The following is a 17,599-nucleotide window of genomic DNA, read 5'->3' as shown; positions in this document are numbered from 1 at the left end:
CCTCAAAATGCCTGGCATATTGACACAACAGAGTCGTTCTTGTGGCCATTTCCAATAACTTGTCTTGCTTTGCGTGACCTTGCGCACCACATATTATTTAATGGAAGGCAAACAGTTACTAATCCACCCATATTTATCGACAACTGTTTTTTTTCCAGAAGCCTGGCCAACAGAAAATACTTCCAGTAGACATCTGCAAACTATACCAATTTTGGAAAATATCATACACCCATAGAATTCACAAAAAGGAAAAACATATCAGCCACCAATTTATCTGGGGGAAGAGGGAGGGTTGAAATGTCTTCAATTTTAACGCATAAGAAAGGGTTCTGCTGTTATATAGAGTGGCACGGTGGTGCAGCAGTTAGAGTTGCTGCCTTACAGAACTTGCAGTGCCAGAGACCCGGGTTCGATCCTGGCTACGGGTGCTTGTCTGTACGGAGTTTGTATGTTCTCCCCATGACCTGCGTGGGTTTTCTCCGAGAACTTCGGTTTCCTCCCACTCTCCAAAGGCGTACAGGTTTGTAGGTTAGTTGGCTTGGTAAAAATGTAGATATTGTCCCTAGAGTATAGGATAGTGTTAATGTGCGGGGATTGTTAATCGGTGCGGACTCGATGGACTGAAGGGCCTGTTTCCGGCAGGATTTTTAAATAAAACTAAACTAAATTGGAGCTGGACAATTACATCATGACCTACTGCTCAGCTGACCTCCTGTGGACATTCAATATCTCAAATATCCTCATCAAAATGGTGCCATTCCTTGCGGTTTATGCATTTTTGTACTGCGTAGGTTCTCTAAAACCATTGAGCTATGGAACACAGTGAGGAATGCATGCATTTGAAACCATTAATAAAATGCTCTGATCAAATAGGCCAGGCCACCATTGAGCATAAGGTATTATTTAACATCTATTTGCAGATTACATTATAAGAAGTGGTTGTATGTTTAGGCCAATGGAGGTAGAACTGTAAATTCCTGTAACGGATCATGACAGAAGGATACATTATCTGTAAGTACCTAACGAGCTACTGCCACTTAACTGGAGCAGGAATTTAATTGTAAGCAATTCTTTCACGGCCTGTTAATCTTTGTGCTCCTGCATTTAATGTTACTTCTATACTTCGTGACAGTAAACAGCTGCTCCATATTCCAACAGAATACTCCAATCAGCTTCACTTGGACATTAAACACTGCAGCAAACTTCACCAAAGGCTACCTGGAGTACATTATTGCCATCATATTGTGTTTGGTTTCAGCTTCTCTTATTCGGCATATATAGGTATATCTAATTGTTTTCCTTGATGTATACAGGAAGGAGTGGAGGAAAGATTTATGGCCACGGCATATTTTGCTAAGCCCTGTTGTAGCATTGCATGTGCGGCATGAAAGTCAGCGGTTTTATTTACACTGTTGCCATCACTTGACTTCACACGCAAAGCAAAAGTAGAGCCAAGTGGAAATTTTTTAACTCTATGGTTGGACTTTGTTATTAATCAAGCCGTTATTTAGTGTAGTGGGATTTGGAAAATAATGAGTTTTTGAACTGTTTAAGCATATAACATGTAGACTTGTGAGTTGTATTTTCCTTATGACTGGATGAGTTACTTCACAATGGCCATCTCCACGAACCCGAGAAGTTTTTTTAAACAGCATCATTACACTTTGTTAGAAATGTAAATTTCTATCAGTTTTAGAAGTGTAAAGAGGCACGGCTGGTTGTAAATGATTTCTTGTTGGTTTCTTTGGTCATGGCAATTAAATAGGATTTCAACTAATCTGCAGAGTATGTTTTTACAGTAGTTCATTTCAGGGTGTGTCGAAAAATACTGTCCTCTAATTAACCACCCAATCTATTTGTTCGCAGAAAGCCGACCTGTATATTAACGGGTCATGGCAATTATTTATGTACCAGAATGATCCATTATGAATTAAATGATACAAGCTCCTGATGTGATAAAATAATATATTTCTTCATTTTTACAAGAGGTGGTTGGGTATTTAGCCTGATGGAAATAGAAATGTAAATACAATTGTCCAGTATTGAACCGTGACAAGGATGCATTGTCTTTATGTATCTGATAAGCGACTGATACTTAAATTGAATAGGTTTTTAATTCTAACCAGTTCCTTCACTACTCTGCAGTGTGGGGAGAGAGGGTAACTGAGCTGGCACAAGTACAGAAAATGAGGGCGATTGCCCTGACTCTGTTTCCCTTTCAGAAGATGCTGCCTGAGCTGTTGAGTATCCTTGGCATGTTACATTTTTATTTCCAATTATCAATGTCTGCACCCCATTGTTTCCAATACCTGAGCTGGTAGCTGGAAACAACAATAAAATCAAATGAAGGTGCATCTTCGCCTTTACTCTTTTCTAGTATTTTTGCTGATGCCGGCTGTCTTAACTAAGTGAAAGAAGGAAGGTACACACATGTGTTGTATTTGGATGAGGGGGAAGGAGGATGGAGAGGTAGGGTGCCAGCTTTTATCTACTACAGTTTGTACCCCTGTTTTGATGGTGCAGCCTGTTCTGACAGCTTGTTCCATACACCCACCATCCTTTGGGTGAAAATGTTACCCCTTGGATACCTATTAAATCTTTTCTCCTTCACCTTGAACCTATGTCCTCTGGTCCTCGATTCCCCTACTCTGGACAAAAGACTCTGTGCATCTACCCAATCTATTCCTCTCATGATTTTGTATACCTCTTTAAGATCTCCCTTCATCCTCCTGTGCTCCATGGAATAGAGACACAGCCTGCTCAACCTCTCCCTACAGCTCACACCCTCTAGTCCTGGCAACATCCTCGTAAATCTTTTCTGAACCCTTTCAAGCTTGACAATATCTTTCCTCTAACATGATACCCAGAACGGAACACAATATTCTAAATGCGGTCTCACCAACGTCTTATACAATTGCAACATGACCTCCCAACTTCTATACTCAATACTCTGACTGATGAAGGCCAATGTGCCAAAAGCCTTTTTGACCACCTTTTCTACCTCCGACTAGACCTTGAAGGAACCATGCACCTGTACTCCTAGATCCCTCTGTTCTACAACACTACCCAGAGGCCTACATGCCTCAACTACCTCCTCCAGCTAACTAACTGTGCCACCAAGCTGCTCCTTAGAGTTAGAGAGAGATACAACATAAAAGCAAGCCCTCAGCAGCGCAGTTCTAGACTGCTGCTGTCTATAGAGGTTGCATCTGCAACATTATCGCTGTATTGATCACTAGGTAGTGAGTCAGCTGTTCGAGAACACTTTCCAGGAGCACAACAGTATAGCAGCATAAAAGGTTGTCATGTAAGTGAGGTAAAACAGGGAGGCATTGTATTGTACTCTGGTTTATTGCCAGGTACTCCCTGCCTAAGGGTAAGGCCTGAACCATTTGGTGGTGTGAGCAAGTCTAAGCTACTGTGAGCCACAGATCAATGAAGGGATGGCAGTCACCACATGCAGGTCATGCGTGACTATAAAAGTGAAAGGAGCTCCAGGGGATTAATAACATCAAGGAAGTACTCCCAACTAACACTAAACAGTGATGCTGGGAAATGCTCTCAGCGGCCCATTCACACACCATTGCAAGTCTATTAATTGCCTTTGAATTCCTGAACCCTGTAAAATAACCACCTGTTTTTTTAAAATGCATTAACAAAGGTGGTATGTTGATGCGAAATGTGCACTATATGAACCACTTGTGCCTGTTGGTCACTGATTGATCTGAAAGCAATTAAATGTGTCCAAAGCAACCTTTTGCGGAACAGTCATATCAACGCACTCATAGTTCCAATTTCTTGGCTCTTGTGTTTCATAAGGACAGATGTATTACAATGTATAAACTACATTATCTTGCCATTATGTCCAATTGAAACCAAAAGAGGAACTGTTTTGCATCCTTGAAATGAAGGATCACATTTGTGTGCCAAAGTTGAGAGCTATAATTTTGCCTATGATGAAACTGATTAGGAATCTACAGACATTCTGACACCAGTATTAACTGCAGCACAGAACCTTATTTTTAGAAAGTGTGTCACATCTGGACTGCTGATGGAGTAATCATAATATGTTATGTAGATATATGTAACATTATTGACACTACATTTGCACTACATTTATTTCCTGTTAATAATGGTGTGGTAGCAAATGCTTAGAGGTGATGGCTAAAATGTAATAATAAGGACTATTGCGTAATTTTAATAGGTAATACAGGAAGGTTTGCTGCTAACGTTTTACATTCATAGTGATATGCTAGCATTGGACACCCAGATCTAGTATTATTATGACCTGTTACAACCAATATACTGAAAAGACACAAGGAGAAATTAGTCCTCAGTCACTGAATATCACGGAGGTGCAAGTTATGTTCTACTTGGTATTTCTATTGCATCAACTTCATTGACTACGACATCACATACTAAAAGAAATGTCCAGGTGCTTAACTCCTGGATTTAAAACCAGGGCAGGAAAAAACAGGAGAATAATCAAATTAGACTCGCGGTTGAAGCGATGGAGTTGGTGATGAAAAATGAAGGGAAAATTGAAGAGGAAAAAATAAAGGAAAAAATTGAGAATTGAAAGTGATCTGGGAGCCTTTCATACCAGTCAGTGAATGCAAGGTCTATACGTAACAAGCAGTTAAGAAGCCAAATACTATGTTGGCCTTCATTGCAAGAGGCATTGTGTACCAGAGCAAGGGTGTCTCTACAATTATACAGGGCCTGAGTGTGAACACACCTGCAAATGTATAGAATATCAGAGTTGGGACATCACGTTGCAACTTTATTAAACAGTCGGTAGGCCTCACCTGGTGTATTGTATGCCATTCTGGTCACCACAATATGAGAAAGTTATGAATGTGATAGAGAGAGTGCAGAGGAGATTCAACAGGATGTTACCTGCATTGAAGTCCTTTAGTTATGAGAAGAGAATGGAGGCTGAGCTTATTTTCCCTAGATCAAAGGAGGCTAAGGGGTGATCTGGTAAAGTATTCAAGATTATGAGAAGCATATTTAGGATAATATAGCAAAATCATTTACCTATGGTAGGGTTATCAAAAACACAATGACATACCTATAAGGTGGGAGGTAGTTGTTTTAAAGAGAATCCAATAAACAATAGACAATAGGTGCAGGAGTAGGCCATTCAGCCCTTTGAGCCAGCACCGCCATTCAATGCGATCATGGCTGATCACTCTCAATCAGTACCCCGTTCCTGCCTTCTCCCCATACCCCCTCACTCCGCTATCCTTAAGAGCTCTATCCAGCTCTCTCTTGAAAGCATCCAACGAACTGGCCTCCACTGCCTTCTGAGGCAGAGAATTCCACACCTTCACCACTCTATGACTGAAAAAGTTCTTCCTCATCTCCGTTCTAAGGAGTAATTGTTTTACATAGAGAGAGATTGGTATCTGTAATATGCTGCCAAAGTAGGTGGCGAACCAAAGGCAATTACTGCATTTAAAAGGCATTTAGATAAGCACATAAATAGGCAAAGCGCAGAAGGATTTGATCCTAACGAGGGCGTGGGATTAATGTCAATGGATAAAAAGCTTAGCATGGATGCGGTGTGCCAAAGTTGTGCTACACAACTCTATGCCTTACATTTCTTCTCATACATCTATGCCTTACATTTCTTCTCATAGAGAGTGGTGATCCTGTGGAAATCTCTACCATGGAAAACGGTGGTGAATAAATCACTGAAAGTGTTTAAAAGTTAGATTTCCAAGCACAAAATGGCATATGTGGGTGTGGAGAGAGAACAGGAATACAGTGTTGAGATAATTGATCAGCCATCATCATATTACTTACTTACTTTACTTTTTTACAGACTCAGGATCCAGATAAAAGACAAGATATTACATTGAATAAATTACATACAAAAGCACAATAATGTACATACAAAACACAATAACTTACTTACAAAAGCATAATACATGATTTAAAACCAAGAATAAAAACAATCAGTGTCCTACACCAAGACAACTATACCAATGTCTCCACAGCTGGGATTGGTAGCGTGTAGTGCGAAAATTTATGTTTGATAAGGCCAAGATAATTTCATTTTCAGAGTCATTAATCCGGCAAATAAATTTATACATAAGATTTCTTAAAACAGTTTGTAAAGTATTGACTCCTGCAGCCACAAACATTTCACTTGCACTACACCATCTAGGTATCTTAAGCAATATTTTCATAGCATCATTACAAGCTATTTGAAGTCTCTGGAATCTTGCTTTTCTGTAGTTTGACCACAAATGTGCAGTATAGAGTGGTGTACAATATGCTCTGAACAGAGACATTTTCACTCCATCTGTACACACACTAAACTTACGTAAGAGAATGTTTGCTTGTGTATACATGCGGCGTTGCCTATAAATATCCTCATCATCTGTCAAGTGAGTGCCATGTTTAGCTTTAAAACGAAACTGGTTATCTGTGGAGTTAACAAACTCATTTAATCCACACATCAGAATTCTTTCTAGGACTTTTGACAGTATGCTGGCTAAAGCTATGGGCCTGTAATTATCTAGGCTGCCTACTTTACCAGCTTTGTCCTTGATGACTGGCACTAACAGAACAGACAACACTGAGTTTGGTAACAAGCCATGAATCATAAAGCCAGTAAAACAAAGAGCAAGGAGATGAGCTATCCTCATACTGGCATATTTAAGATGTTCAGCATCAGATATTGAAGGCAGAGTAGGCTCAAAGGGCTGAATGCCTACTCCCACTCCTTTGATTATGTTTCCGTGCGAGTGGGAAAAAGAAGCTAGGAGGTAAATCATAAAGAGAAAGTTGGGAGGGATAGAGTTAGGGAGGGTCAAAAGAATAGGTTAATAGCAAGACAGAAGAAACAATAGAAACGTGGGTAGTGGGAAAGAAAATCCAGGAAGCGGTTACAGTGAGAGAGATGGAGCAAAAAAATGTCGATAGGCAAGAAAGAGGGAGGAATATTTGAAAAAGTATCCTTTTATTCTTCAAGGAGAAATTAGAGGCACATGGACATGCAGGGAATGGAGGAATGGTGATTATACGCAGGCAGACAGTGTTGGTCTTGGCATCATGTTCAGTACAGACATTGTGTGACTAAGGGCCTGTTCCTGTGCTGTACTGTTCTTATAACAACTACAGCATGGAAACAGGCCTGTCCAGCCCTACCAGTCCACGCCGACCATTCTCCCTGACCTAGTCTCATCTACCTGCACTCAGACCATAACCCTCCAATCCCCTCCTATCCATATACCTATCCAATTTACTCTTAAATAATAAAATCGAGCCAGCCTCCACCACTTCCACCGGAAGCCCATTCCATACAGCCACAACCCTCTGAGTTCTATGTTCTATAATCAGCTAAATGTTTATTTTTCTTTGTTCTCCCAGATTCCCATCTCAGGTTGATGAGAGTGGGGATTGAGGGAGAAGTTGGGGAAAAAACAGAAACCACAAGAATGATGACATTCTCAAAAAAAACATGTTATTAGTCTCATGGATTGCATTTTAATTAGATACAAATTTCTATTTTTTCAGTAGCTGCTTAAAAGGTAATGGCCTGGAAAGAGAAGGAGTGGAAGGAGTAAATATCAAGCTCCCATGTGAAGTTCGGAAGACAGGAAAAGGAAAAAAAAACTTGCATTTCTCTGACACTTTTCAGAATGTCCCATAGAACGTTAGAGATCCATAAAAATAGTTTTGAAATATAATCATGCAGCAATGAAGGAAAAGGAGCAGCCAACTCATGTACTGCTAGCTTTCACAAATAGCAGTGTGTTCCTGATTAACCATCTGAAATATTAAGTGAGGGATAAGTAATGATCAAGACACTGGAATAACCACATGCTCTTTTGCATAATAGTGCCACGTAATCTTTCATGTCAGCTTGAGAAAATTGATAGATCCTTGGCTGAGCATGTTGTCGAAAAGACAGCATCTCACAATATGCACAACTCCATCACGACTGCAATGCAGTATCGGTCTGAACTCTTGGCTGCAAACTCAGGAAAAAATCTTGAACATTGGCGAGAAGCACAATGTTGCAAGGCTTCAGAAAATCATGGTCTCAAGTCATCTTTCTGGGGAACAGTGAGGGGAGTTTTCAATGAATGATAATCACAGGAAAATTAATGTGTCAGATTAGGACATTAGACCAAGAAGATAACTGAACTGTAGTTTGCACTGACACCCAGTGGCTTTGTTTGGAATTGCAAAATGTCTTGCACCCAAAGTACAATGACCACTGATGGGGTTTGAACGGACCATTACCAGAATAGGCAGGCGACAAGACTGACACACACCGGCATAACAAATACTGTAGGTGTACACTGATCCCCTTCAAATGGATATCATATAAATAAAAGACATATTAATGTAAGACGTATTCATGTACTTTAAGCTTGTATACATATAGAAAGAGATTTTCAAGTTTCAAACACAGAAAAGAGAAAAACTTTACAGATTTAAGCAACTCAGGACCAAAGGTGAATCTATTTACTGGATTTGATTAGAGAAGTCCACTATTCCTTTTTGAAAAACAGTTTTGCATCACACATAAAGGGGATTAAAAAAAACCAATTGTCTGTGAGTAAACTGTATTCTTTAATGATTTGTTTATTTACAAAAATATGAATGTAACTTCTGTGAACTTTTTCTTTCACAGGTTCATTCTTTCCATCTTTGAAACCAACGGAGACGGTCTTCAAAGTAGTATTTTGGCTAGGGTATTCAAACAGCTGTGTAAACCCCATAATTTACTCGTGCTCCAGTAAAGAATTCAAAAGAGCTTTTATCCGAATTCTGAAGTGTCAATGTCACCGCAGAAAGCGGCCAGCCTGGCGGGTTTACAATTACAATTGGAGAATGAATTCTCTTGACCAGCAGCGAAAAGACTCAGTGGATGGTGGCTCCTTTATTTTCGGTGACAATGACAGAAGGCCAACATTGTGCCAGGGTCACACTCTCGTGGACAAGAACAAGCAGCAGAACATAGAAATGTGCAGCCTTCGAGGATGGAGCCTGCTTTCATCACGACGCCGCTCTTCCTTACAGTCCAATGGACCAAACAAAAAGTATGAGTTTCCTGGAAGGACTGTCAATGGAGAGTATGGAATCTGTAATAGTTCAACCATACCTACAAAGAAAACCAGAGCTTTTGGGCATTTTGCAACAAATTCTGAGGGATTTCAAAAGAGTGTTCCTATTAAAAAGACGCATCATGTCCCAGAAACAAATATTTAAACAAGAACCAAGACTTTCATTGAAATGCCTCGTTGTGAAATGTTATTTTGGTGTATGCTATAATATTTACAAATATATAAATTCATATAATATTATAATTGCCATATAAATGTTTTACTCTCATTGCTGTACGTGTGATAATTCATTGTTTCAGATGTATATTATGTTACTATGAAAATGTCGTACACTCAGGAAAATGTCTGCTACCTAGAATGCACATTTTACACTTCACCAAAGATGTTTATTTGCATTTACAAGATCACTGATATTTGAACTGCTCAAGTCTATGTTAGATGTAACAGTGTCTCACGTGAAACATGTTTCCTTGAAAATAACTTTAAAAATCCAAGCCATGGAATAAATGCTGTTGTTGGTTTTGATGAAAAAAAGACTTTTGCAGAAGATTCACAGAGTTCTGCTTTAAATACCTCTGTATAGTTGGATAGTATGGGACCATGAGATCATGTGGCCATATTCATATTCCAATCACTCCTGCTAAACTAGTTTCAGTTTCCCCAGAAGTAACACAATTTAATGTAGAAAAAGGCAGGCGATGGGTCCAGGCCAGAAAAGAGGACAATGCACTGGTGCACCTTGAGCCACAGTTCTCAGTAACTGGTTGCTGATTGCAAAGACTGGAGAGAGGAGTCAGATCAGGGAGTGAACAGCCAGAGAAAAGGAGGATTTATGATAAAGCCATTACACTAAAGTTTTTTTTATAACCAGTGATTTTTGCAGAAGACTTCATCGCTTTATGGTAGAATAAGGTGTGTTGCTAATGCAATGCTTTTAATCAATTAAGTTATTTAAATAAAAAACTAAGTTTTTTAAATAAAAGCATGCTCCTCCAATTTGATTTAATTGCTACCCAGTATTATTCATCATGGTCTGTCAGCTGGGGGTTATCAACGCAACAAGGTTAATAAACAAAGAGGTAAGTTAGCAAGTAAAACATTTATAATTCACTTCTTGCCAATTTTGCATATGGATTTGCAAAAAAATGAATGTAAAGTTTGTAGTAGAAATATATCTTGGGGCGAAAATATGTGGAAATGTCTGTCCAGCAATGCGCTTCAGAGTTCAGTTCTGACTGGTTAAGGTACAAGACAACACAAGGTCAATTAGAATATTGGTCGTGCTCTGCTGCATCTCGCTCAGTTCTTCAGACCATTTCATCTATGATTTCTCTAAACCTGACATTGAACCAATCTGAAACCATACTTCATTATTATAAATTTAATATTCTATGTTCAGATGATACAATATAGAGTAACTTATTAATTACTTATGCTTCTTATTGTCAGATTCAGGATCAACAACAGCAAACGCTAGAACTGCACAATAAATATAGATTTGTCTTAACCAGCTATGCTGAAAGGGTAGCAGAGAATGAAGACACCATGTTACATGACATATTTCCCCTTCTATGCCAAGTTATATGTGTCTGAATAAAATCAGGCAGATTCATGCCACCCACAAAATTGGACTGGGTCCTTCAATGCAAAACCCACATTTTGCACCTGACATTTCCTGGCACCAACTGTGCAACCAACGATAACAATGACATTATAGAATTATTGTTTTGATTATCTCCAATGTTTCCAATAGCACCAGTATGCAGCTTTGCTCAATGAATGTTAGGACTGCTTTCACAACAACCAGAAGCATATCATGCTACCTTCTTGCTTTCTGCACATTTTAAAGGAGCACCCTACTGACATAGTGTCCTAGAGTCATACAGTGTGGAAACAGGCCCTTTGGGGACTAAGGAGGTCATTTGGACAGGACATTTGGAGACCAAACTGATCAGCTACAGAACGCATCTCAAATTGCTCCAGCATCCTTTTTTTGCTGCCATGTCTTCTGGCAGCACCTGTGATTCCTTCACCTTGAGAGTGTTCTCCAGGCCAGACATTTTCAGTAGCGGGCACTTCCCTTAAGGATGGTTCCTGAGGAGCTGGACTGCACTCTAATTATGTTGCTGCTCACGCCAGTTTGGACTCCAACCACTGTAGATGAGTGTTTTATAATTTGAATCAGCAAACAGTCAAAATAGAAGTGGTCTCCTTCATTTTAGATTTTGTTGCCAGCATCAATCCTGTGGTTTGTACCAAACAGGTGTGGGAGCCTAGACGCAAGGAATTGCAGATGCTGGTTTACAAAAAAAGACACAAAGTGCTGGATTAATTCAGTGAATCAGGCAGCATCGCTAGAGAGCATGTGACTGATTATAGGAAGGGGAAGAAAGCTGGAAGAGAGGTGGGGGTGGAACAAAGCCTGGCAAGTGATAGATGGATACGGGTGAGGGGGATATGATTGGCAGATGGTTTGACAAAGGCTCGAGATGAAAATACAAAAAGCTGTGAGATAAGGAGAGAAGAGATGTGAAATGTGAAGCCATAGGAAGGGATATGGGTGGAAGGAGATGGGGGTAGGGGAAAGGGAGGTGGCATCCACGTGGGGCTTGACTGATTGTCAAGAAAGCTGGAAGAGAGATGGGGAAACTTTATCGGCAAATACAATATGCCCTCCAACATGAAAGTACAGGCAGCTGCTGGTGCAAGAGAAAGAACAGAAAGCTAACTATGAGTACTAGGATGGATAAGTTGAAGACTAGTACGAAGAGGAAGAACAGGAGGATGAGAAAGGCTGATGGGGATGTCCCTGCTGAACATCGAGAACATTATTTCCCACCTGGATGGATGAGGGAGGCACCGATGGTAGGAAATAACCCAGTGGAAAAATGCCTATTTGCATGGAACATTGTAAATCTGATCCTCAAAGCAAGCCAAGGTGATCTCCACACTCCAACCATTAACACTCATGTTGCTCACTAAGATTCAGCTGGAGGACCAGGTGACATGTGACATTCTCTCACATTCTGCTCGGCAGTGTTCAGAACATTTCGATAAATTACTCCCTGACCATTAGTACTAAATTACCTTGCTACAACACCTCCATATTTCCTGTTGAGGGCCCTCTCGTGACCTAATGCAGAATATATACCTGCCTTAGAGCAGATCCACTCTGCAAGTATAAACGTTGGTTGAAATTTTAAACCCTTTGGCCCACTCAGCTCTCAATCATCATATTTAACAGCATGTGTTTGCATGTATGTGTGTCTATGTGTATCTGTGTGCTTGTGTGTGTGTACATGCATGTGTGACTGTATGTACAGATGTAAGCAGTTCTTTCAGTACTGTGCAACTCACTTTAACAAGATAATGAAATTCCTCATGGCTTTGTTACATTGTCTACGCATTTGCATTCTGAAAGTAACTATTCAAGCCACTTTCTGCCAGGATCTTCTCATGAAAACCTTTCCTGCATCTCTTTGGCATTTATTCTGCTTAAGAGCATTTTTCATCCTTTGCAGAAAATAGTTGAGCTTTCTTTTCTCCCTTCTTCCTGCAACCTCTCTATCCTTCATGGCAGCCATGATGTGTGTTGATGCTGCCCATTGAGAATGCGTGGTTCACACCAGTAAAGTGAATGGACTTCTCTCTCTCTCTTCAAGGCGTAAGATAGATTGAATAGCTACAGTTTTCTTTAACCTGAGAAAAGACTTCTCTTACTCCACAAGAGTTTAGCACCAGTGCTAAATGCAACAAATGTTTAAGCACAAAAAAAATAAATCAAATTTCCAGACATTTATATCGAATTGCACATAACATTAATTTTTTTGTGTATGTGTTATTCACTCCCATAATCATATTCCCCCAAAAAGCCAAACCACCCTCAATTACAAATAACTTTTAGAATTCCAGAGTTGGAATATGTGTTTCAATCTTCACCTTCCAAAGAACCCTGCAATCATTCATTTAGCATTTCTCTGAAAGCTTTCCTGTAATCAAAAATGAACTTTGGGGAGGGGACGAACATTAAGGGCAGGAACATACAATACATCAATGCCAATGTCAAGGTATTCAATGACATGATATATTACGATACTTTAAAAAATGGTTCTTGTTTTAGTCAAGTGCTTCTGACGTGATATAATAATGGATTCATTTTGTAAAAACCTTCACGTAGGTGGAACATCTATGATGTTGTAGGGATCACTGAGACATGGCTACAAGAGGACCAGGGCTGGGAACTGAATATTCAGGGGTATACAACGTATAGAAAAGACAGACAGGTGGGCAGAGGGGGTGGGGTTGCTCTGATGGTAAGGAATGATATTCATTCCCTTGCAAGGGGTGACATAGAATCAGGAGATGTTGAATCAGTATGGATAGAAATGAGAAATTGTAAGGGTAAAAAGACCCTAATGGGAGTTATCTATAGGCCCCCAAACAGTAGCCTCGACATAGGGTGCAAGTTGAATCAGGAGATAAAATTGGCGTGTCAAAAATGTAATGCTACAGTGGTTATGGGAGATTTCAACATGCAGGTAGACTGGGAAAATCAGGTTGGAAATGGACCCCAGGAAAGAGAGTTTGTAGAGTGCCTTCGAGATGGATTCTTAGAACAGCTTGTACTGGAGCCTACCAGGGAGAAGGCAATTCTGGATTTAGTGTTGTGTAATGATCCTGATCTGATAAGGGGACTAGAGGTAAAAGAACCATTAGGAGGCAGTGATCACAACATGATAAGTTTTACTCTGCAAATGGAAAGGCAGAAGGGAAAATCGGAAGTGTCGGTATTACAGTATAGCAAAGGGGATTACAGAGGCATGAGGCAGGAGCTGGCCAAAATTGATTGGAATGAGGCCCTAGCAGGGAAGACGGTAGAACAGCAATGGCAGGTATTCCTGGGAATAATGCAGAGGTTGCAGGATCAATTTATTCCAAAGAGGTGGAAAGACTCTAAGGGGAGTAAGAGACACCTGTGGCTGACAAGGGAAGTCAGGGACAGCATAAAAATTAAGGAGAGGAAGTATAACATAGCAAAGAAGAGTGGGAAGACAGAGGATTGGGACTCTTTTAAAGAGCAACAAAAGTTAACTAAAAAGGCAATACGGGGAGAAAAGATGAGGTACGAGGGTAAACTAGCCAATAATATAAAGGAGGATAGCAAAAGTTTTTTTAGGTACGTGAAGAGGAAAAAAATAGTCAAGGCAAATGTGGGTCCCTTGAAGACAGAAGCAGGGGAATTTATTATGGGGAACAAAGAAATGGCAGACGAGTTAAACCGTTACTTTGGATCTGTCTTCACTGAGGAAGATACACACAATCTCCCAAATGTTCTAGGGGCCGGAGAACCTAGGGTGATGGAGGAACTGAAGGAAATCCACATTAGGCAGGAAATGGTGTTGGGTAGACTGATGGGACTGAAGGCTGATAAATCCCCAGGGCCTGATGGTCTGCATCCCAGAGTACTTAAGGAGGTGGCTCTAGAAATAGTGGAAGCATTGGAGATCATTTTTCAATGTTCTATAGATTCAGGATCAGTTCCTGTGGATTGGAGGATAGCAAATGTTATCCCACTTTTTAAGAAAGGAGGGAGAGAGAAAACGGGTAATTATAGACCAGTTAGTCTGACATCAGTGGTGGGGAAGATGCTGGAGTCAATTATAAAAGACGAAATTGCTGAGCATTTGGATAGCAGTAACGGGATCATTCCGAGTCAGCATGGATTTACGAAGGGGAAATCATGCTTGACAAATCTACTGGAATTTTTTGAGGATGTAACTAGGAAAATTGACAAGGGAGAGTCAGTGGATGTGGTGTACCTCAACTTTCAGAAAGCCTTCGACAAGGTCCCACATAGGAGATTAGTGGGCAAAATTAGGGCACATGGTATTGGGGGTAGGGTACTGACATGGATAGAAAATTGGTTGACAGACAGAAAGCAAAGAGTGGGGATAAATGGGTCCCTTTCGGAATGGCAGGCAGTGACCAGTGGGGTACCGCAAGGTTCGGTGCTGGGACCCCAGCTATTCACGATATACATTAATGACTTAGACGAAGGGATTAAAAGTACCATTAGCAAATTTGCAGATGATACTAAGTTGGGGGGTAGTGTGAATTGTGAGGAAGATGCAATAAGGCTGCAGGGTGACTTGGACAGGTTGTGTGAGTGGGCGGATACATGGCAGATGCAGTTTAATGTAGATAAGTGTGAGGTTATTCACTTTGGAAGTAAGAATAGAAAGGCAGATTATTATCTGAATGGTGTCAAGTTAGGAGGAGGGGGAGTTCAACGAGATCTGGGTGTCCTAGTGCATCAGTCAATGAAAGGAAGCATGCAGGTTCAGCAGGCAGTGAAGAAAGCCAATGGAATGTTGGCCTTCGTAACAAGAGGAGTTGAGTATAGGAGCAAAGAGGTCCTTCTACAGTTGTACCGGGCCCTGGTGAGACCGCACCTGGAGTACTGTGTGCAGTTTTGGTCTCCAAATTTGAGGAAGGATATTCTTGCTATGGAGGGAGTGCAGCGTAGGTTCACTAGGTTAATTCCCGGAATGGCGGGACTGTCGTATGTTGAAAGGCTGGAGCGATTGGGCTTGTATACACTGGAATTTAGAAGGATGAGGGGGGATCTTATTGAAACATATAAGATAATTAGGGGATTGGACACATTAGAGGCAGATAACATGTTCCCAATGTTGGGGGAGTCCAGAACAAGGGGCCACAGTTTGAGAATAAGGGGTAGGCCATTTAGAACGGAGATGAGGAAGAACTTTTTCAGTCAGAGGGTGGTGAAGGTGTGGAATTCTCTGCCTCAGAAGGCAGTGGAGGCCAGTTCGTTGGATGCTTTCAAGAGAGAGCTGGATAGAGCTCTTAAGGATAGTGGAGTGAGGGGGTATGGGGAGAAGGCAGGAACGGGGTACTGATTGAGAGTGATCAGCCATGATCGCATTGAATGGCGGTGCTGGCTCGAAGGGCTGAATGGCCTACTCCTGCACCTATTGTCTATTGTCTATTGTCTATCTTTACATTGGCTGCTGTCGTACATTAGAGCTGGATACTTACAGAAGGAAATCCAGTGCCTGAAGGACATGGAATGAGTTGTGAACCAGTATACATATTACTTCAAATCTGACTTGATATTTTTTTCTGGTTATGTAACCCAAGAACCAAGCAGATCAGGAAAAACATATTTACGACCAAAAGTAACCATTTTGAAAGAAATTGCTGCACATCCCATTCTGACTTTATAGGTATTACTGAAACTTCTCTTTACATTCACATTAAATAACTGAAGATAATTAGAATCAGCCAAGACACTGTATGGAAAGCTCAGAAGTAGGGACTTGAATATTCTACAGATATTAGTTGGTGGCATCATTTCGCTGATGAGAGGAAGGCTGAGTGACAGATTGTGAGGGAAGAGAGCCCGCGATATACAAGCATCTCAAGGACTAATTGTAGAGGAACAGAGGCCACCCACACCCACACCTGGGGGACAAATTGTAGCGGAAGATATTCCATAGCACACAGCTGTGCCTGAGGACAGATTCTAGGGGAACAGAGCCCACAGCACACATCTGCACCTGAGGTCAGTTGTAGGGGAGAATATTCCATACCACTCACACCTGTTTGAGGACAGCTTGTAGGGGAAGATATTCCACAGCACATACCTGTGCTTGAGGACAGGGTGGGAGACAGGGACAAATGTTATATACGGGTTATTCTTGGAAAGTGTTGTGTGGAAAGAGGATCTTGTAGATTGTGGAGGATGGAATCATAAATGATAAAGTAAGAAACAAATAAGCTCATTGACCAGGGTAGAGGAAGCACACCAACACATGCTGGCCTTCAGTGCTCAATACATACTTTCAACCCAGGTATCTGGTCATTTTAACTTCCTTTTTACATGCTGAGTTAAAAATAAAGAAAAACTGTAAATATCTGTGTATACTAGCTCCTATAATCCCCAGCATTAAAACAACTCAACCCCATCTGTTCCTCAAGATTGAAATTATTCCCTATGCAGTGGATATAAAGACTCTTTTAAAGCAGACCATTTGATAGTTTGATGATTTCAGTCATTGAGTCGAAAAAGCACAGAGTAGCCATGATAACCCCACCATAAAAATTCAATTTAGCAGAACTTTTCCCATTGCCTTCAATGTTATAAGTACTAATCTAGATACTTCTTAAATATTGTATGAATCCGTCTCTGCATCCCCTTCAGATTCCAATAACCTTGTGGATGAAAAAAAAGTTCTTCCTTAAAGACTTTGTGTAGTGTAAAGTGGAAGACAGCAAGAACTTTGTGAGTGGATTAGAATAGCGATACAGTATTATGCATTCTACTTGGTTTATTAAAACATTGTGATAGATGCAACTAACATTGTTAAAAACCGTTGGAGCAGTAATGTTTGAGGTATTACACAGTTCAATTAAAGCTGGACTCCTACGATGACTAGTCAAGTGAAAAGAGCCTGTCAAGTGACAGGAAGTTGTTTAATTGTATGCAT

At 40.6% G+C, this 17,599-nt stretch overlaps 1 protein-coding gene across 1 annotated transcript in view; it reads left to right on the top strand.

Moving 5' to 3' along the window:
* The window catches only part of LOC144599869 (alpha-1A adrenergic receptor-like), a 30,932-nt gene extending 21,672 nt beyond the window's left edge, over window positions 1-9,260 (top strand). The window contains exon 2 of the mRNA XM_078411136.1: window positions 8,657-9,260. Within this exon, the coding sequence (XP_078267262.1) occupies window positions 8,657-9,234 (578 nt within the window). The 3' untranslated portion in view covers window positions 9,235-9,260. The remainder of the gene's footprint in view (window positions 1-8,656) is intronic.
* Window positions 9,261-17,599: the final 8,339 nt, after the last annotated feature.

The sequence above is a fragment of the Rhinoraja longicauda genome, chromosome 14 (assembly GCF_053455715.1).
Source record: "Rhinoraja longicauda isolate Sanriku21f chromosome 14, sRhiLon1.1, whole genome shotgun sequence".
Lineage (NCBI taxonomy): Eukaryota > Metazoa > Chordata > Chondrichthyes > Rajiformes > Arhynchobatidae > Rhinoraja > Rhinoraja longicauda.
This window is presented reverse-complemented; position numbering and strand designations above follow the sequence as displayed.